General features: G+C 44.3%; 1 protein-coding gene and 1 long non-coding RNA gene across 2 annotated transcripts in view; one reads left to right on the plus strand and one right to left on the minus strand.

The window, feature by feature from the left end:
- The window catches only part of C7H7orf33 (chromosome 7 C7orf33 homolog), a 24,951-nt gene extending 17,900 nt beyond the window's left edge, over positions 1 to 7,051 (plus strand). The window contains exons 2-3 of the mRNA XM_001164684.6: positions 5,233 to 5,487; positions 6,518 to 7,051. Coding sequence (XP_001164684.4) covers positions 5,233 to 5,487; positions 6,518 to 6,592 — 330 coding nt within the window. The 3' untranslated portion in view covers positions 6,593 to 7,051. The remainder of the gene's footprint in view (positions 1 to 5,232; positions 5,488 to 6,517) is intronic.
- Positions 1 to 21,202, minus strand: part of LOC129135575 (uncharacterized) — a 23,019-nt gene extending 1,817 nt beyond the window's left edge. Inside the window, exon 1 of the long non-coding RNA XR_008536542.1 lies at positions 21,078 to 21,202. This is a non-coding gene — a long non-coding RNA (uncharacterized LOC129135575). The remainder of the gene's footprint in view (positions 1 to 21,077) is intronic.
- Positions 21,203 to 21,412: the final 210 nt, after the last annotated feature.

The following is a 21,412-nucleotide window of genomic DNA, read 5'->3' on the forward strand; positions in this document are numbered from 1 at the left end:
CAGAGCAAGACTCTGTCTCAGGAAATAAATAAATTGCAAGGAAAGGCAAAACAAATCTCACTGTGAATGTGGCTTGTCCATTTGCTGTAAAAACAGCCCTATTGCCTCCCTAGTGTGAAGCATCAGGTCCTGCTAAGAATGCTGGGTGGAAAGGCCTCTTTTGGAAACATGGCTTTGCTTTGGCAAATATTGTTGCTGATCTACCTGGGATCAGAGCTTAAGGTTCATTCTTACCTTGAGGAAGCAAAGGGGTTTTCATGTGTGTGAAATAGAAAATACCTTTCATGTTGCAAAGACGCTATTTTGAAAAAAAAAAAAAATCAGGCCCAATGTAATGGAGAAGAGGTAGCACATCAACAAGATTCTGGAATAAATACAGTACTAACTCCCATCCCCCTGAGTACTAGCTACTAGTAAAATGAGATATAATGTTTCAGGCTTGACAGGGTCTCTGTTACAAACCATTGTGACATTCCTGGGCACAGAGCTAGTCTAAACATTCATAGAGCTCTTCAATTATATTTTGGCTCTTATATCAGCAGAGTTGAAGAGGAAAACAATGGCAGGGTATATGGGCCTCCTTTCAGATACAGAGTAACAGAAACCCCAACTCAAAGGTCTTTCCAAAAAGGAAATCTACTTATTCATAAAAAGAGAATTTCAGAGATAAAGCAGACTTCAGGTTACCCTCAGTGATGTTAGCAACAGCCCAGATTTTCAAATCCCAGCCCACAATCTATATTGACATCTTCATCTTGAAGTTGGCTGTCCTCCTAGGTGTAAAGTGGCTGCCAATAACAACTGGACTTTCTCTCTAAGGAGGGAGGAAGGACTTCCTTGGAAATCACAAGCAAATCTCTCCCCGAGGCTCTGCAGCCACAAGTTGGTCACATTTCCATTTCTAAACCAATTCTTGACAAAAGGGAACATATTATCCTTAAATTATTTCAGCCCAGGATAAGCTTTCCCTCTGATACTTGGCCGCTTAGTGGAGGGTGGAGGGTTGGAAAAAGTCAGGCCTCTGTTACAGGAAGAAGGAGAAATGCTGAGTGGGCTACCAACAGTGTCCCCCACCTGGAGGGAGAGTCTTCGCTGAGTAGGAGCTTGAAATGGCTAAGTTAAAAACGGAAGTACATCTGAGGACCCTTCCAACTAGCAGATTCCAAGAAGACTCAATAATGCCTGATCCCAAATCTATTCTGAGCTGAGGCACTGTGTAACATCAGGAAACTGTGCAGGTTCTGCAAGAGGCACAAAGATAAATAAAAATGGTTCCATCTGGACTTTATTGCACAGTGAGAGTCATATGAGGTATCTGTAAACAACAAGAAAAGGTAGAATCACTTTGTGGGAAGTCTGATCCACAAGTAAGACTTCTGTGATGGTTAATTCTGTCAACTTGATTGGATTGAAGGATGTAAAGTATTGATCCTGGGTGTGTCTGTCAGGGTGTTGCCAAAGGAGATTAACTTTTGAGTCAGTGGGCTGGGAAAGGCAGACCACCCTTAATATGGGTGGGCACCATCTAATCAGCTGCCAGCACAGCTAGAATATAGAGCAGGCAGAAAAATGTCAAAAGACTAGACTGGCCTAGCCTCCCAGCCTACCTCTTTCTCCTGTGCTCGATGCTTCCTGCCCTTGAACATCAGACTCCGAGTTCTTCAGTTTTGGGACTCGGACTGGCTGTCCTTTCTCCTCAGCTTCCAGACAGCCTATTGTGGAGCCTTGTGAGCACGTGAGTTATTACTTAATAAACTCCCCTTCATATAATATTTTATATGTGTATATATATCCTATTAGTTCTGTCGCTCTGGGGAACCCTAATACAACTTCCGAGGAGGGAGATCATTTCTGAGCAAATTATGAGGAATGGCAGCAAGAAGAAGGTGGCTTCTGAGCTGAGCCTTGTGAGAGATCAAATTTTACATAGTATGGGGGACAAGCATTCCTGGGTAAAGGGACAGCAATGGGGCAGGGCTAGTTAAAAAACAAGATGAGAGCATTATCTTCAGTGTAAATTGCTCCCCCACCAAAAGGACAAAGTGTCTGACTCACCACCTAGTGACTTCACTGGATGTTCTCCTTCTGCTCCACAATCCACCCCTCATTCTTCTCCACCTTCTTGTTCTGTGGCCCCAGAGGCTGGCCTTATGGACTGTATCAACTAGGCCACCTTGTTCCTGGTGTGAATTGGGTTCGACTAAGATGGTATGGGCAGGAGATGACAGAGTGAGAGGAAAGAGAGTTGGAGGTGTGATTCCTCCAGCGTGCTCCTTGCCAGACTATAGGTGGGCAGTAGCCATATTCCTCTAGCAAAAGCTATGGCTTTCCCCAAACAGCCCTTCCCTATAACTAGTGACATGGGAGTTGGGCAGGGAAGTGCTGGGTAGAGAAGGGCCAGGTCCCTGGTGAGGGCTCCACCCTCAAGCCTGTGCCACAGATCTAAGTGGGAACAGGCACTCCTGTTTTCATGACTGAATGTTGCATTTTCCAAGACCACCCTGGCCAACCAAGCCCCCCATCCTGTACCCATATAAACCCAAGACCTTAGTGGGTACACACACAAGCAGCTGAATGTCGAGACCAGCCGACCAGTGACAGCAGAACGATGCAGCAGAGAAGAAAAAGAGGGACGTCTTGATGCCGAGGGAAGGTCGGCCAGGGGTGACTGGAGAAGGGTCCGGCTGCTGGGCAGCCCGACTCCAGGGAAAGATTATTTCCCACCCCTCCACCTTCCGACTCCCCATCCATGTTGCCGAGCGCCACCTCCATCACTCAATAAAAACTTGCACTTATTCTTCGAGCCCATGTGTGATCCGATTCTTCTGGGACACTGGGCCAGAGCTCAGGGAACAGAGGCTGTCACACTGGCCCTCTGCCCTTGCAATAAGGCAGAGGGTCCATTGAGCTGACTAGCACACAAGCCATCTGCAGATGGCAAATCCGAAAGAGCTTGGGTTACACGTGCCCACCTGGGCTTTGGGAGTTGCAGACACCCACCCCTAGACATTGCTGCAGGGCCAAGAGCCCAAAGCATTCATCCTGGCATCTGCACCTGCCAGTCTGCATGCTCCCCCTAGGGGTTTGAGCTGCAGGGCAACCAAGCAGGTGAGCCACACCCGTGTTGCATGTGCTGCAGGGGGAATCAGGGAATTCTCCCATTTCACTAGCTTTCAGTACCTGCTCCCTCCCTGTCCACCACACTGGAATAGCAACCTTGCAGCATTGCCAGCCCTGGGGGCTTCATTATAATGCCTGGTTTCCTTGCACTATCAATGCCTCTATAGAAAAGGCGCTTGATTAAATTCTCCCCAGTCAGACCTTCTGAATATTCCACCTGCTTCTGGCCTGGACCATGACTGACAGAGATCTTTGTAGTCAACTGAAGTTAGCCAGTGATTATTTTTTTTAATTTCCATTGCTGTTTTCTTATTTCTTGGTTCTAAGTATCTTATTTCCTCATCTTCTAAGTGTGGCATTAATAATGAACTTCCCATCAGATCTATAAGTTGAAACTCTTTCGTCTCTACCTTGAAGAGCTAATATTTCTTTCAAAATGTTGGAACAATACAAATGACAAAAGAAAAAACAGAGAAATTGGACTTCATCAAAATTAAAATCTTTTATGCTATAAAATGTATTATCGACAAAGTGTAAAGCAACCTGCAGAATGGGAGAAAATATTTGCAAATCGTATCTGATGAGGGACTTATATCCAAAATATAGAATTCTTACAACTCAATAAATAACCCAGTGTTTTTAATGGGCAAAGAATATGAACAGATATGTCTCCAGAAAAGATTACAAATAGCCACTGTGTACATGAAGAGATACTCAACATCATTAGCCATTTGAGATATGCAAATCAAAGCCAGAATTAAAACCACTTCCTCCCCACTAGGATGGCTGTAACTAAAAAGGCAAGTAATAACACGTGCTGGCTGGTGAGGATGTGGAGAAATTGACACCCTCATGCATTGCCAGTGGGAATACAGGATGGTGCCAGCCACTTTGACACTTCCTCAAAATATTAAACACGTGCTAGATCTTTTCCCTTTTATTTTTAGTTGGCACATAATATTTATGTGATACAGAATGATATTTCCATACATGTATACAATGTATAATGATCAAATCAGGGTAATCAGTATATCATCACCTAAAATCTTTATCATTTTCTTGTGCCATAAACATTCAAAACCCTCTCTTCTAGTTTTTTGAGAATATAGAATAAATTACAGTTAACCGTCTTCACCCTACTGTGCTACAGAACAGCAGAACTCATTTCTTCTATCTAGCTGTCATTTCGTATCCATTAACCAGCCTCTCCCCGGAGTCTCCTCCTCACCACTCTTCCCAGACCCTAAGACTCACTGTTCCACTCTCTATTTCCATGGGCTCAAGTTTTCTTTTTAGCTTCCACATATAAGGGGAACATGTGGTATTTATCTTTCTGTGCCTGATTAATTTCACTTAACATAATGACCCAGCAATTCTACTTCTAGGTATATACTCAAGAAAGTGAAAATATGTGTCCACACAAAAGCTCTGTACACAAATACATGCATAGCAGCATTATTCATAGTACTCAAAAAATGGAAACAACCCAAATGTCCACCAAATGATGAATGGATAAATAATTCGTGGTCTACCCATATAATGAACTATTACTGGGCAATTAAAAGGAATGAGGTTCCGATTCATGCTACAACATAGTCGGACCTTGAAAACATCACGCTAAGTGAAAGAATTCAGTCACAAAATACTACATGTATGATTCTATTTATATGAAATGTCCAGATTGGCAAATCCATAAAGGTAGAACGTAGATTAGTGGTTGCCTGGGGAGACTTAGGGAGAAATGGGGAGTGACCGCTAATGGGTACAGGATTTCTTTGGGGGATGATGAAAAAGTTCTAAAATTGACGGTGGTGACGGTTGCACATTTCCTTGAATATACTGATAACCACTGTAAACCTTGAATTGGTGTATTACCTGTGAATGATAAAGCTAATAAAATTTTAAATGATGTGTTTTAAAATTTTGGAACCAACTAATTCTAAAAGCAAATGTTGCCAAAATTTCCAAAATATCTTTGTCTATAATCTTTAGGCTATTTCATGTGTCTGACAGCTACTTAGTAGCCTCAAAAGAAATGTGAGAACAAATTAGTAGCTTACTGATCACCATCTTTCCACCCTTTAACCCCCTTTGTTTGTTTGTTTTTTCCAGAAGCCAAACCCACACCAAAACATGAACCGGGGGATGGAATTTATTGCTCCTGTATCAGCTCCCACCAAATCTGGTGCCCCGTGGCATTTTCTTTCTCAAGGTCCCACGGATGCCCAGAGAGCAGTCAGAATCAGGCCAGGCACCAGGATGGGCTTGTCCTCAGATCCAGTTGTTGGCACCTTGTCTTCCAGTTACCTAGATCTGCTAACTCTCTCTTACAAGCCTGGGAGGAGAGTGACAAGTTCATACCTAATTGTAAGCTCCGAAGGGTCTTAGCACCTCCAAGTTTAAGGAAACCCACGGGATGCTCTGAAACTTCCATGAAAATGAAGATTGGAGGGATTGTTGCATTCTTGCATGCCTGGATGTTTCATATTCTCTGAATATCCAGCATGAAACTGATCTGATCCCATGCTTTCTTGCCAGCTTGATTTATGTTAAGATAAAAGAAAGCGCCCCTTACCAAGATGCTCTGAAAGCACCTTCTCCCTTGTATTAATGATAACTAATGTTATTAAGAGAACATAAGGCAACTTTAACAAAATAAGAGCTCACTAAAGGGGATCCTGTATGGAAATTCTTCGTGCAAATGCCATTTCGGAGGTGGCATTGTACTTGCAGATGGAGTCTCTACAGGAAGCTATGGCTTCGGTCCTACGTGAGCCTGTACAACCACTCAGCACATAAAGTTCCATGAAATTGGTGCCTCAAACCACAGTATCTATAAAGGAACTCCTAACTTAAAAAGTAATCCATCAATAGTGAGGATTTTTAAACTTTAGCCTAAAAATTTTAAATACTGTTAGTAGTAATAAAGCAATGAGATTTCTCTAAAATTATTGTTGCCTGTATCACTTTAAATCTTTGACATAAATGGAAAGTTGCATGGAAAATGCTAAAGTTCTAAGCAAATAGGTTGAGCATTAATAAATAGGAAGATGAAGTAGGTGAAATTGATTTTGTTAGGAACTGGTGGGAGCTGGTAGAGATAGCGATTTTTTAAAATACTTTTTAAATTTTTTATCTATTTATTTATTTTGAGACCAGGTTATAAGACTGGCTAATTTTTATATTTTTGGTAGAGAAGGGGTTTTGCCATGTTGCCCAGGCTGGTCTCAAACTCCTGGGCTCAAGCGATCCACCCACCTTGGCCTCTCAAAGTGCTGGGATTATAGGCATGAGCCACCATGCCAGGCTGAGACAGTGTTTTAAACTGTGCTATTGATGTTCTAGGGAAAAGGTAAATCAGCCTGAGATAACAGAAGTCTTCGTAATCCACATGTAGGTATGTGGGCATGAAGTAAGAAAGCTCCAGAATTCTGTTGAGGCCACAAGGATTTCCAGAACTGGCAGCAGTTAAGAATTTCGCAGACTCGAAGACTCACACCTCTAAATTTGTGTAGATTGTGAAATCTCTTCTTGCAAGAAAAAAGAGAAATAGCTGAAGTTCTGGAAATAACAGTTGATGAAAACTTGGTAATCTGAAGTCTGAACTTTGAACACCAGCAGACAGGCTGAGAATTCTCTTTGATCATGAGCCCAAGTTCCACGTGTACCTGCAGGAATCTGTGCGGCATTTGTGCACTGGTGTGGGGCCCAGGAGAGGACCACGGAGTGACAAGCCACCAGGTTCTAAAGGGAGACGAAGATCCCCAGAGGACCTGGATAGAGATGTTTCCCTGACCATTGTCTGCTGTGTGCTCCCGATGATGAGACTCTAGAGTTTACAACTGAAACACACTGTCATTTATGATATTATTTGTAATATCTGGTATGTCTAAGTAAAACATGCATTCAGTAAAACTTGCGATGAAACTTATCTCATTGTGTGGATTTCATTCTTCTCAATTCTTTTATGTTTTCTGGGGTTTTTTCTAGACGGAGTTTCACTCTTGTCGCCCAGGCTGGAGTGCAATGGTGGGAGATCTCGGCTCCCTGCAACCTCTGCCTCCCGGGTTCAAGCGATTCTCCTGCCTCAGCCTCCCGAGTAGCTGAGATTACAGGTGCCTGCCACCACGTCCAGCTAATTTCTGTATTTTTAGTGGAGACGGGGTTTCACCATGTTGGCCAGGCTAGTCTCGAACTTCTGACCTCAGGTGATCCACCCGCCTCAGCCCCCCAAAGTGCTGGGATTACAGGCGTGAGCCACAATGCCCAGCCTTTTATGTTTTTTTAATGTCCCAGTTTAAACAAATGAAAATCTTATGTTGGGTAAGGAGGCATGTCTGACAGGATGATCAGTGTTTACAACGAAGCTTGAGCACGTGAGGAAGGTACGTGCTGCTCGATTTTGCTGTGAACCTGCAAAGCTCCTCTCAAAAAGAAAGTCTGCTTTAAAAGGAGAGGTCTAGAACTGGGCTTTGTACGATAGGTACGATTTGCAAAGCCAGAAGGACAGAGAGACGAGTATTTAACAAATAAGGCAAGATGACCCTAATCTCTTCGAACCCAGAGGGAGAGGCCCTGATGAGACCAGAAGGGGCTGGCACGGGGAGGAGCAGTGGGGAAAGTTGAAAGAGTAGGTGCCTTGAGGCCGGCAGAGGAACTCAGACTCGAGGTTTTAGATATTAAAAAGCCATTGTGTTTGAAGTGTGTTCTGGAAAGATGACCCACTCTGGTGTGCTTGCTGGTCTGCCCTGGCTAGGCCAACCCCAAGTCTTGGGCCTACAGAGGTTCCTGAGGGCTGCCAGGGAGGGCCAGAGAGGAGTGAGCCAGAAAGGGGAGGCCCAGCAGAGCCATCGCTGTGAAAGAACAACTAAGAGAGGACAGGCCCATGGGCTTGGTCCAGGTGACAACAGTGCCCAGCCCTGTTCTAGGGAACTGAGGCCCGGTGGCCTTTCATCTCTTGGCCTCAGATATACCTGGTCAGCCTCCTCAGGGGAGGCAGAGCTCTCTAGACCTTAAAGAGCCTCTGGGGTGTTACAGGTTGATTTGTGTCCCCCAAAAAGATATGTTGAAATCCTAATCCCTGTACCTGTGAATGTGACCTTATTTGGAAAAGGGGAGTTAAAATGAGATCATTGGCCAGGCACACTGGCTCACACCTGTAATCCCAGCACTTTGGGAAGCCGAGGTGGGCAAATCACCTAAGGTCAGGAGTTCGAGACCAGCCTGGCCAACATGGTAAAACCCCATCTCTACTAAAAATACAAAAATCAGCTGGGTGTGGTGGTGCATGCCTGTAATCCTAGCTACTCAGGAGACTGAGGCAGGAGAATTGCTTGAACCTGGGAGGCGGAGGTTGCAGTGAGCCAAGATTGCGCCACTGCACTCCAGCCTGGGTGACAGAGCGAGACTCCGTCTCAAAAAAAAAAAAAAAAAATCATTGTGGTCATTCAACAGACATGGGCTGATCATCCGTTACGTTCAAAGTACTGTCCAGGAGACTGAATAAAACACAGACCTGTCCTCAAAGAGTGAACAAGCCACTAGATGTGTTGGTAAAATCCTTGAGATTCTTGGGGAAAGATAGCTTTTCTAACCATAAATGACCTCTTTAACTTAGTTGGTAGCTCTTCAACTACAAAGTATGTCCAAAAGAGCACTGCGTTTGGGGACTTATAGATGAACAGAGTGCTTTTGGGGTCCTGGCATTCCACAGCATAAAGACATATTCCTGAACTGGCTGCCTCAGAGCCAGAGGGCAAGATGGAGAGGCACTTGAGCTGGTGTTCAGGGCAGGGCTGTGCAGACGGCAGGGCGAGCCACCGTCACGCCCAGACCAAAACACAGGTGAGAGAGAGAAGGGAGAAGAAACTGACACAGCACCAGCAATACACCACGCTTGCTGCTTGGGGCCCGCTCCTTCTAGCTGCAGACCACCCACAGATTAAACTGTACTCAAAAGAAGTAGATTGCACAGCAGTGAACACCATTGCTCCAAGTTATGTACAACAGGGAAGGGTGATAGATATTTTATGCACATAGAAAATACATGGAAGGTCCGGGTGCGGTGGCTCATGCCTGTAATCCCAGCACTTTGGGAGGCCGAGGCAGGCAGATCACTGGAGGTCAGGAGTTCGACACCGGCCTGACCAACATGGTGAAACCCCGTCTCTACTAAAAATACAAAAATTAGCCAGGCATGGTGGTGCGTACCTATAATCTCAGCTACTCGGGAGGCTGGGGCAGGAGAATCACTTGAACCTGGGAGGCGGAGTTTTCAGTGAGCTGAGATCATGCCCCTGCACTCCAGCGTGGGTGACAGAGCAGGACTCCATGTCAAAAAATAATAAGTAAATACATAGAATTATCACATGACCTAGCAATTCCACTTGTAGGTAAAAACTCAAAAGAATTGAAAGCAGGAATTTAAACAAATACTTGTACGTGCATGTTCATAGCAGCATTATTCACTACAGCCAGATGTGGAAACAACCCAAATGTCCATCAGCTGATGAATGATGAACAAAATGTGGCATATCCATAGGATGGAATATTATTTGGTCATGAAAAGGAATGAGGTAGTGGCACATGGTCTAGTGCACATGAAACTCAAAAACATCATGCTGAGTGAAGGAAGCCTGTCACAAAAGGTCACGCATTGTATGATTCCATTTATATAAAATACACAGAGTAAGTAAATTCAAAGGGACAGAATGCAGATGGATGGTTGCCAGGGGCTTAGGGGAGGAAGGAATGGGAAGCAACTGCTTAACAGGTACCAGGTTTCCTTTCGGGGTGATGAAAATATTTGGAACTAGACAGAGGTGGTGGTTGCACAACACTGTGAACGTGCCAAATGCCACTGAATTGTTCACTTACAAATGGTTGACTTTATGTTATGCGACTGTCACCTCAGTAAAAAATCAATTAGTGATTTTTGGGTTTTTTTTTTTTTTTTTTTTTTGAGACAGAGTTCCGCCCGGTCACCCAGGCTGGAGTGCGATGGCACGATCTTGGCTCACTGCAACCTCCGCCTCCTGGGTTCAAATGATTCTCCCGCCTCAGCCTCCTGAGTAGCTGGGATTACAGGCGCCCGCTACCACACCCAGCTATTTTTTGTATTTTTAGTAGAGATGGGGTTTCGCCATGTTCGCCAGGCTGGTTACGAACTCCTGACCTCAGGTGATCCGCCTGTCTCGGCTTCCCAAAGTGCTGGGATTCGAGGTGTGAGCCACCATGCCTGGCCTAATAAATTAGTTTTTAAAAAAGTAAATGGCCAGGCATATTGTCTTGTGCCTGTAATGCTAGCTACTCAGGAGGCTGAGGCAGGAGGATCACTTGAGTCCAGGATTTTGAGTCCAGCCTCCTGCAACATAGTGAAACTCTGTCTCTAAAGAAAAAAAAAATTTTAATTTTTTTCTTTTGAGACGAAGTCTCATGCTGTCACCCAGGCTGGGGTGCATTGGCACAATCTCGGCTCACTGCAACCCCCGCCTCCTGCGTTCAAGCAATTCTCGTGCCTCAGCCTCCTGAGTAGCTAGGATTACAGACGCCCACTACCATGCCCAGCTAATTTTTGTATTTTTAGTAGAGACGAGGTTTCACCGTGTTGGCCAGGCTGGTCTCAAACTCCTGACCTCAGGTGATCCACCCGTCTTGGCCTCCCAAAGTGCTGGGATTATAGGCGTGAGCCACCGTGCCCGGCCTAATTTTTTTAAAAAGTAAATGAAAGTGGAAGGGATGACGAAGTAGCAGGAAACAGCACAGATCACCCTCACAACAGCAATCTGCATGTCTGCAGGTACGGGTAGGAGCCCGAAAAACTAGCTGGCCATACATCAGCCCAGGGCACTCTTTAAAAAGAGTTCACTGAAAATAGAGCATAATGAGATTAACTCAAAAGTCAAGGTAATATTCCTGAAGCTTGCCCACAATCCCATCACACTAAGAACTACTGTATCTTCATTTCTTTTCTGACGATGGGTTTTTTGTTTGTTTTTTGTTCTTGTTTTTCTTTTCTTTTTTTTTTGAGATGCCATTTTGCTCTTGTCACCCAGGCTGGAGTGCAATGGCACGATCTCGGCTCACTGCAACCTCTGCCTCCCAGGTTCAAGCAATTCTCCTGCCTCAGCCTCTCGGGTAGCTGAGATTACAGGCGTGCGCCACCACGCCCTGCTAATTTTGTATTTTTAGTAGAAATGGGGTTTCACTATGTTGGCCAGGCTGGTCTCGAACTCCTGACCTCAAATCATTTGGAAACCATAATATTGAGTGTGCGGAGGGGAAATCCTGCCGGTTTCAAATGCAGTTTGGCCGCTTCTTTACTCTGTGATAATATTGTGTTTGTCGGCAAGGGTTCCCTAGCAAGGTACCACAGACTGGGGTTGGGGGACGGGCTTAACCAACAGAGGCATATATCCTCACAGTTCTGAAGGATAGAAATCAGCGCCCAAGGCATGGGCAGAGCCTTTTGAGGCCCTTTGGCTTGTATAAGGCCATTCTCCCTGCGTTCTCACATGGTCGTCCCTCTGTGCATGTCTGTGTCCTAATCTCTTCTTCGTATGAAGACACCAGTCACACTGGATTAGGGTCTACTCATATGACCTCATGTTAACTTAATTACCTTTTTAAAGGCCCTATCTCCAAATACAGTTGCATTCTGAGGTTCTAGGGGTCAGGACTTCAGTATATGAATTTTGGGGAGACAATTCAACTGATAAAAATTGTATTAGTCTGTTCTCACACTGCTACAAAGAAATCCCCAAGACTGGGTAATTTATAAAGGAAAGAGGTTTAATTGACTCTCACAGTTCCGCATGGCTGGGGAGGCCTCAGGAAGCTTACAATCATGGCGGAAGGGGAAGCAGGGACCTTCTTCACAAGGCGACAGGAGAGAGAGGGCATGCAAAAACAAGGAAGTGCCACACTTTAAAACTATCAGCTCTCATGAGAACAGCATGGGGGAATCGCCCCCATGATCCAATCTGCTCCTTCCCTCAACACATGGGAATTACAGATCCCTCCCTCAGCACATGGGAATTACAGATCCCTCCCTCAGCACATGGGAATTACACATCCCTCCCTCAGCATATGGGAATTACAGATCCCTCCCTCAGCACATGGGAATTACACGTCCCTCCCTCAGCACATGGGAATTACACACCCCTCCCTCAGCACATGGGAATTACCGATCCCTCCCTCAGCACATGGGAATTACACATCCCTCCCTCAGCACATGGGAATTACACATCCCTCCCTCAACACGTGGGAATTACAGATCCCTCCTTCAGCACATGGGAATTACAGGTCCCTCCCTCAGTACATGGGAATTACACGTCCCTCCCTCAGCACATGGGAATTACAGATCCCTCCCTCAGCACATGGGAATTACACATCCCTCCTTCAGCACATGGGAATTACAGGTCCCTCCCTCAGTACATGGGAATTACACGTCCCTCCCTCAGCACATGGGAATTACAGATCCCTCCCTCAGCACATGGGAATTACACATCCCTCCCTCAGCACATGGGAATTACAGGTCCCTCCCTCAACACATGGGAATTACAGATCCCTCCCTCAGCACATGGGAATTACAGATCCCTCCTTCAGCACGTGGGGATTACAGATCCCTCCTTCAGCACGTGGGGATTACAGGTCCCTCCCTCAACACATGGGAATTACAGATCCCTCCCTCAACACGTGGAAATTACAGATCCCTCCCTCAACACGTGGGGATTACAGGTCCCTCCCTCAACACATGGGAATTACAGGTCCCTCCCTCAACATGTGGGGATTACAATTAGAGGTGAGATTTGGGTGGGGACACAGAGCCAAACCATTATCAACTGTGAAAACATTATGTAATAATAATAACAACAACATCTTCCAGAGATAGCTGTGTTGCAGGCACTGTCCTAAGTTCTTACATGTATTATTTCATTAATCTTCTAGAACAACAGTCCTAAAAGAGAGGTCCTATTTTACAGATGAGGAGCCCAAAAACGAGCTTAGGGTCACACACAGCTAGAATGTGGGACTTGAACCCAGGCAAGCTCAAGGCTCTTGGTCAATCCATGGAAGGAGAGAAAGGAAAAAGAAGGGAGGAGGGAGGAAGAAGGGAAGGCTACCAGGGACCATAGTAGAGAAAGGCTGGGTTTCCTGCTACTACAGTGGGTAGGGCTCAAACAACCAAATAGAAAAATCTTTTTAAAATTCTAACCATACTCACCAACCCTAAATTAGTAAACTATTTTTTATGCGTGTCCTTATGTCCTAGAAAATGGAGTCAAACTGGTTTTTGTTGTGGTAGTAGTTTTTGAGACAGAGTCTCGCTCTGTCGCCCTGCTGGAGTGCAATGGCTCTATCTCAGCTCACTACAACCTCCGCCTCCCAGGCTCAAGCGATTCTCCTGCCTCAGCCTCCAGGGTAGCTGGGATTACAGGCGCACACCAGCACGCCCAGCTAAGTTTTGTGTTTTTAGTAGAGACAGGGTTTCGCCATGTTGGCCAGGCTGGTCTCAAACTCCCAACCTCAGATGATCCGCCCGCCTTGGCCTCCCAAAGTGCTGGGATTACAGATGTGAGCCACAATGCCTGACCTACTGCAAACTGTTTTATAACTAGCTTTTCACTTAACAAGATGTCAGTTTACTTCCATGCCATTCCTTTGAAACATATTATTTAGTGGCTGCATTGTATTCTGCTGTATGGGTGCACCATTATTCAGCCAATCCACATTCACTGGGCATTTGTGTTCTTTCCAATTGTGTTAGTCCATTCTCACACTGCTTATAAAGACATACTCAAGACTGAGTAATTTATAAAGGAAAGAGGTTTAATTGACTCACAGCTCAGCAGGGCTGGGAAGGCGTCAGGAAACTTACAATCACGGTGGAAGGGGAAACAAACACGTCCTTCTTCACATGGTGGCAGGAAGGAGAAGTACCGAGCAAAAGGGGGGAAAACCCCTTATAAAACCTCAGATATCGTCAGAACTCACTATCAGGAGAGCAGGATCGGGGAAGCTGATCTCATGATTCAGTTATCTCCACCTAGTCTCTCCCACAACACGTGAGGATTATGGGAACTACAATTCAAGATGAGATTTTGGTGGGGACACAGCCAAACCATATCACCAAAGAACATCATTGTATTTCAGATCTTTAAAGTATCTACAATGCTGATTTCCTTACAATAAGTTCCTAGATGTAGACTTTTGGGATCTCTGAGAATGCAGATGTCTAAGGTTTTTGCTGTTGTTGAAACCTCTACCTGCAGTGGGTACGATGGGAAAAAGATTTTTAGGGTGGAAGAAATTAGCATATTTAATCGCTCAAGTCAATAAGGTGAAGAGGTAGAGATGAAAGATACAGAAGGAAGCAGGGCACACTGGCTCACACCTGTAATCCCAGCACTTTGGTAGGCCAAGGCGGGCAGATCACTTGAGCTCAGGAGTTTGAGAACAACCTGGGCAACATGGTGAAACCCTCTCTAGTAAAAATGCAAAAATTAGCCAGGCATGGTTGTGGGCACCTGTAGCCCAGCTACTCAGGAAGCTGAGATGGGAGGATCTCTTGAGACCAGAAGATCCAGGCTGCAGTAAGCCAAGAGTGCACCAATGCGCTCCCGTCTGGGCGTTGGGAGTGAGACCCTGTCTCAAAAAGAAGAAAGAAAGAAAGAAAGATACAGGAGGAGAAATGGATCCTGTATGGAGCAGTCTCCCCAGTGAGGTTGACGGGATGGAACTAGAGCTTTACAGAGGAACAGGCATACTTCTCCCATTTTAGCTGCCTGTAAATGCAGTTTTGTTTAGAGTGCTCTAATAGTGTCTCTTTAATAGTGTTTATTTTCTCCATGAAGTAGGACGCAAAGTCATCTGCTGCAAAAGAGGAACTGTGGGTTTGGAGGCTTCTAAAAGTCATTAAAGGAACATTGCTAGGAAGATTGAGGACCTACATTCCTACATTCAACTGCATTCTCCCTTACTAAATGTGTATCTGATCTCTGAAAATCACCCCTTTTGGTTGAAAAGACTCATCCCAGCCGGGCGCAATGGCTCATGCCTGTAATCCCAGCACTTCGAGAGGCCGTGGCAGGTGGATCACCTGAGGTCAGGAGTTTGAGACCATCCTGGCCAACATGGTGAAATCTCATCTCTACTAAAAATACAAGAATTAGCTGGGCATGGTGGCACGTGCCTGTAATCCCAGCTACTCGGGAGGCTGAGGCAGGAGATTCGCTGGAACCTGGGAGGCAGAGGCTGCAGTGAGCCGTGATTGCACCACTGCACTCCAGCCTGGGCGACAGAGCAAGATTCTGTCTCAAAAAAAAAAAAAAAAAAGAAAAGAAAAAGACTCATCCCTTCTGGGGCCCCTGACCCCTGGATGTCTGTAAAGTCTACTCCTTCTATATCATGAACTTGAGAACACCTGTCCATTCCATCTCCTAAAGCCTCAGGAAACACATGCCCCTGTTTCCCTGAAGCCCTTCCTGGACCCCCAGCAACCTGGAAACCTACATCCTGCAATATAAGAAGTAGCTCCTGGCCGGGCACAGTGGATCATGCCTGTAATGCCAGCACTTTGGGAGGCTGAGGTGGGTGGATCACAAGGTCAGGAGTTCAAGACCAGCCTGGCCAAGATGGTGAAACCCCGTCTCTACTAAAAATACAAAAAATTAGCCAGGCGTGGTGGCAGGAGCCTGTAATCCCAGCTACTCAGGAGGCTGAGGCAGGAGAATTGCTTGAACTCGGAGGGAGGAGGTTGCAGTGAGCCGAGATCACGCCACTGTACTCCAGCCTGGGAGACAGAGTGAGGAGCAAAAAAAAAAAAAAAAAAAAAAGAAGCAGCTCCTATTCTATCCCCTGAACCCAGCAAAAGCTTCTGTTTCTCAGAATGTGCCATTAACAATTTCCGTGAGTCCTAGATTTCGGGATTCTCCAGTTCCTCTGATATTACAATCTGGCAAGAGGTTTGGACAAATAGGACATATTTTTGGTTAAGTATCTGTTGACGGTTCTATAGAAGTTTGTTCTACCATTCTTGAAGCTTTTCTGTAGGTTTGAAATTTTTCAAAATAAAAACTTAGTAAATGAGTAATCCAAGACTCTGTCCATATTCTTTTTCAAACCAAATCAGCCTGGGGCACTATTTCCCCAGATGAAGATTCTTGACACCTCTCAAGGAGAGGGAGACATTCCTTGGAGCCATCAGTGGCACCCAGGAACAAAACCAAACTCAGCCCTAGGATCCCCCTTAGAGAAACAAACTGCGCATGCCAGGAGACAGAAGGCTCCTTGGTGGATGGGCTGTGATCAGCATCCGCTCTTCCAGCTGCCGCTTTGACTCAAGCACAAGCACTTCATCTTTTTGCTGTCTCCCGTGAAACCCCACTGCCACAATAGTTAGCTTCTGCTCTAGTAAGAAATGTCAGCAGAGGCTTCCTGGCTGGGATGACTAAGAGTTAATTTAGCGTTCAGCTGGGCGTTGCCCAGTCCCCTTGTCTGGTTCTCACCTCTGTTGTGTGTCCAGTCTGCTAGCTGTTCACTCACCTTCCTGCTGACTTACTGCCTTGCCTCATCTGGCCTTGCCCTTTAGTTCCTGGAAAGTCCCTGGCTCCTGACTGTTATCTGACCTTCGACCTGCTGCCTCTCTTGATTAACCTTCAGATTTCTGCCTGCCTGATTTCAACCACTTCCTTGAACTATGCACATATTCCTGATATTAAAGCACTGACCATGATATTCACCCATTTCTTAGGGTCTGACCAACCCTCAGCACCTCCTTGAGTTATGTGCACCCAGCCTCTCTCCAGTCTTGTTAAATGTGGCATTCACAGATTGTCCAGCCCTGCAGAGCTCACTTAAGCTATCATGTATGTTTGTAACACCGGCATTAGAACAAACCCGACATTCACAAATTTGGTCCTGAAACTCCCTGACCTTTATCTCACATCTGGTTCTGTATACATCTTTTGTGACTTCATGTGCTGCGACACCTGGCATTTTTATCCTCTTCCCATTGTTCAGACTTTCCAGCCCCAGCCCCCCACCTCCTAAGAGGAAAGGGGGGCTAGAGGTTACATTGGTCACTAGTGGCCAATGACTTAATCAATCATGCCTATGTAATGAAGTTTCCGTAAAATCCCAAAAGAAGAGAAAGTAAAATATTTTTTTAAAAAGAATTTAAAAATTAAAAAAAAAAAAAAGGACAGGTTGATAGAGCTTCCAGATGGCCAAACATATGGAGGTTCCTGTGTAACGGCCCAACAGGTTCACCTTGCCCACTCACTGCCTAGACAGAGCCAATTTCTCAAGACAGGGGAATTACAATAGAGAAGGAGGAATTCATACAGAGCCAGCTGTGTGCAAGACCAGAGTTTTATTATTACTCAAATCAGTCTCCACATCTGGTGTCAGAAGTGATCCGTGTTGTGAGAGCATAGTAGGAGAAACTGCTTTTGTTTTCTCCTCTATCTTGTCGGGAGCATAGGAATGGAGTACATTTTCTATTTCCCAGGCCAGGGGTTAAGCTCACTAATACACAATGAGCAGCTACAAAATGATTTTTTAAAAATCAACAACCCAATAAAAAAGTTGGCAAAGTATAGGTAGGAATGAACGATTTACAAAAAACAAAATACAAACGGCTCTAAAACATATAAAAGATACTCAACCTCGGCCGGACGGGGTGGCCCATGCCTGTAATCCCAGCACTTTGGGAGGCTGAGGCAAGTGGATCATGAGGTTAGGAGATCAAGACCATCCTAGCCAACATGGTGAAACCCCGTCTCTACTAAAAATACAAAAATTAGCCGGCCATGGCAGCGGGTGCCTGTAATCCCAGCTACTCAGGAGGCTGAGGCGGGAGAATTGCTTGAACCTGGAAGGCAGAGGCTGCAGTGAGCCGAGATCACGTCACTGCACTCCAGCCTGGGCAACAGAGCGAGACTCCGTCTCAAAAAAAAAAAAAAAAAGAGATATTCAGCCTCACTCATAAAATACGAATGCCAGTTAAACCACACTGAAACATCGCTTTCACCTATCAAATTGGCAAAAATCTAAGAGCTTGGTAACATATCCTGTCACTAAGGCCATCAAGAAACAGACCCTCTCACACATTGTTGGTGGAAGTGTAAATTGGTCAAACGCCTGTGGCAATTTAGCAGTGTCTATCAAAATTATAATGCATGTACATTTGTTCCAGCAGTCCCACTACTAGCAATTTATTTTATGAATATTCCCACGTAAGTGTGAAATGATCAGGGATAAGGTTATCTATTCCAATATTGTTTATTAGGGGATATTCTGAGTATATTCAATATTTGATAAAGTAAATTTTAAAATAATTTAATAAAAACCATTTTATTAAAATATTTTGTGGTAAGAACACTTAACATGAGCTCTACCCTCTTAACAAATGTTTTAAGTGCATTACGCATTATTGTTGACTAGAAGAAAGCTCTGTTTTTGAAATAATAAAGGAAATAAATTGTTAGAAATACCGAAGAGGAAGATTCTGAGAGTGAATCCTGAAAACACTGTCATTTTGTAACTCCGGCTCTCCATCTGGGTCTGCAGAGTTTTAAAATGCATTCCCCACAAAAGCCTGAGGGCTGAATGAGAAGCTACTTCTCCAAAAGCCCGTATCCCTCAACAAACAAGCTCGCCCCTGTGGCAAAGCACACCCTCTGGTTTTACTGCTTACGCAGAGCCGTTGCTTAATTGACAGATGGTGCCACTGTGAAAATACAGCCACGTGGGAGAGAAATAAATCAATAAGAAAGAAGACTGAAACACCCTCTCCAGATTCTTTTTTATTCTAGTGAATGTGAATCAGGATTTTCTAATAAAAATCAAGTTAAAAAAATTTATGGCAGGTGTGCTACATATTGAGCGGTTTCAGGAAAATATCAGAACTGGCTGTGGCTACAATGAAAAACATTTTACAGGCTGTTTGTAAAAGCTGGTCACCCCCCCAGCCTGGCCAACACAGTGAAACCCTGTCTCTACCAAAAAAATACAAAAATTAGCCAGGCTTGGTGGTGCGCAGCCTGTAATCCCAGCTACTCAGGAGGCTGAGGCAGGAGAATCACTTGAACCTGGGAGGTGGAGGTTGCAGTGAGCCGAGATGGCACCACTGCACTCCAGCCTGGGTGACAAAGTGAGTCTCTGTTTCAAAAAAAAAAAAAAAAAAATGCTGGTCACCTCGATCTTTATCGCAATGAAGAAAAGACAACACATGTTTTAACAGCCTTCATCCCCCTAATTAGCTTATTTTTTTAGCATGCAGTTAATTTGAAAACTTTAAACGTAAATTGAGTGGATCAGTGTGGAAAGGTAAGTCAATACACAGCAGATTAAAGATAACAAAAAGAAACAAGTGACCTATATTTTCAGAACTTTTCCAGAATGATCGTTTGTTTTGTTTGATCAGTGCTAGAGAAAGAAGTGGCTGGAAGTTGGCAAAAGAACAAGTGGGAAACTGTAAAACGGCCTGTCTGAAATCTGTTCTTTTTTGTGGTTATTTGGGCCAGGCTGACTCCTCATTGCCAGCACTTCTCACACCAAGCACCCGGTCCACCACAAATATGCACATCTCGTCACATGCCGGTGACATTACATGCCCTCCAGTGGGTAAGCTTTCTTCACTTTGTCTAAATCTTTTGGAATTACAGCAACCAATTGACTGGATGTGACGGTTTCTATAATTTTTCATCTAGTGACTGAAAAAAAAAAAAACCCTGACGTTTGAAAAGAGCCACTTTAAAAAGTTGTAAACAAGCATGAAGAGGCTTTCCTGGGTCATTAGCTGATTTTTATTTTGCAAAATGCATTCCCTGGAGACTTTCTAAGAAACTACTGTGCTTAATACCAAACTCATAAAAAGCTAGAAATTAGCCTTAATTGTTTAAAAATGGCCATCAATCATCTAAAGCCAGGATTGCTGTAATTTACGAAAATATCTTTATAAAGTATTTAAGATATTGTGGAATAATATATAGTTATAGATACACTAAGCTCAACAGTACCAACAGGCTAGCTCCAAATTTCCCCCAAAAGCTAAAGTTTTCCCTTTTTTGTACAGGAAGTTGGAAAAAAAAAACTAAAAATAGAGCTTTATTTTACTGAGAGGCAAGCAAGATTTTACTATTTTTTTCTTCTGGAATATTCCATTTAATATTGGTGAAATGCATATTTCATAACAAAAGGAGAAACAAAAGAAAATTGTCATGAAAACAATGCCTACGTGAAGTTAAAATGCTGCCTTCTAAAACACTATGTACCTGTTTATTCCCTCTCATAATGCAAGCTTTATTTCAGGAAAACCACACTCAGCTCCATCTCTCTGTGCCTAGGAGGGCTGGGTTGTCAATGTCAGGGAGGAGAAGAAAACCCAAGACAGGTTGAGCTGAGGTCAGGTACTTGGAGACGCCAAAGCCTGGTACAAAGTAGAAAAGCAGATTTAAGGATGGTCTGAGGTCAGAAAATGAGTCAAGAGCCAGATACACCAAGTTCAAACCAGGACAAGCCAAAAACCAGAGCCTTTGTGACAACTCTAAGAACAAATGAGACAGGGATATATGAATCGGCAAGTTAAACGAGACTAAGAAGCACATCAAATGGGTGTAGCTAAATCTACACAGACACTTTGTTCAGCGGCAGGACCTCTTCCTCCACCAGCAGGCTTTCGCCAGTCTTAAAGGAGCAGTATTCTGAAAATATTATGGAAGGGACCAAAACAACTAATATAAGATGAAGACTTGGTTATGCAAAAATGCACCGCCACTACAATCCCCAAAAGGAAGGTCTACAAGGAGCACACAAGCTAAAGATTGCCATTGCTATTGTTAGAACAATAAATTATATGTGAGTATTATTTAGCACCCTTGAACACACAAAATAAGACTGATGTAACATTTAGCCCATAAAGTATTCATTCAAAATATTTATTGAGTACTTACAGCCAGGCACTGTGCTGAAAGCTGGGGATACAAAGTTAAGCAGAACGTAGTCTGTGCTCCCAAGAAATTCACAGAGAAAGAGAAAAGAAGCGATTCCAATACAGTGTAATAAGTACACTGCAAGGGGTAAATCACGGGGTGTAAAGATAGAAGGATGATGACAGCTTCCCAAGGACAGGAAATCTAAGCTGAGAACTGAAGGAGTGACGCAGGACAGCCGGCGGGAGAACTTCTCTCCTTTATGTTTAATTACTGTCCAGAGCCATGGAGAATTTAGAGATAACACAAAAAAGACAAGTAAATGAATGAAGGCCTCAAAAATATGACCATCTGCA

Source organism: Pan troglodytes, chromosome 6 (genome assembly GCF_028858775.2).
Source record: "Pan troglodytes isolate AG18354 chromosome 6, NHGRI_mPanTro3-v2.0_pri, whole genome shotgun sequence".
NCBI lineage: Eukaryota > Metazoa > Chordata > Mammalia > Primates > Hominidae > Pan > Pan troglodytes.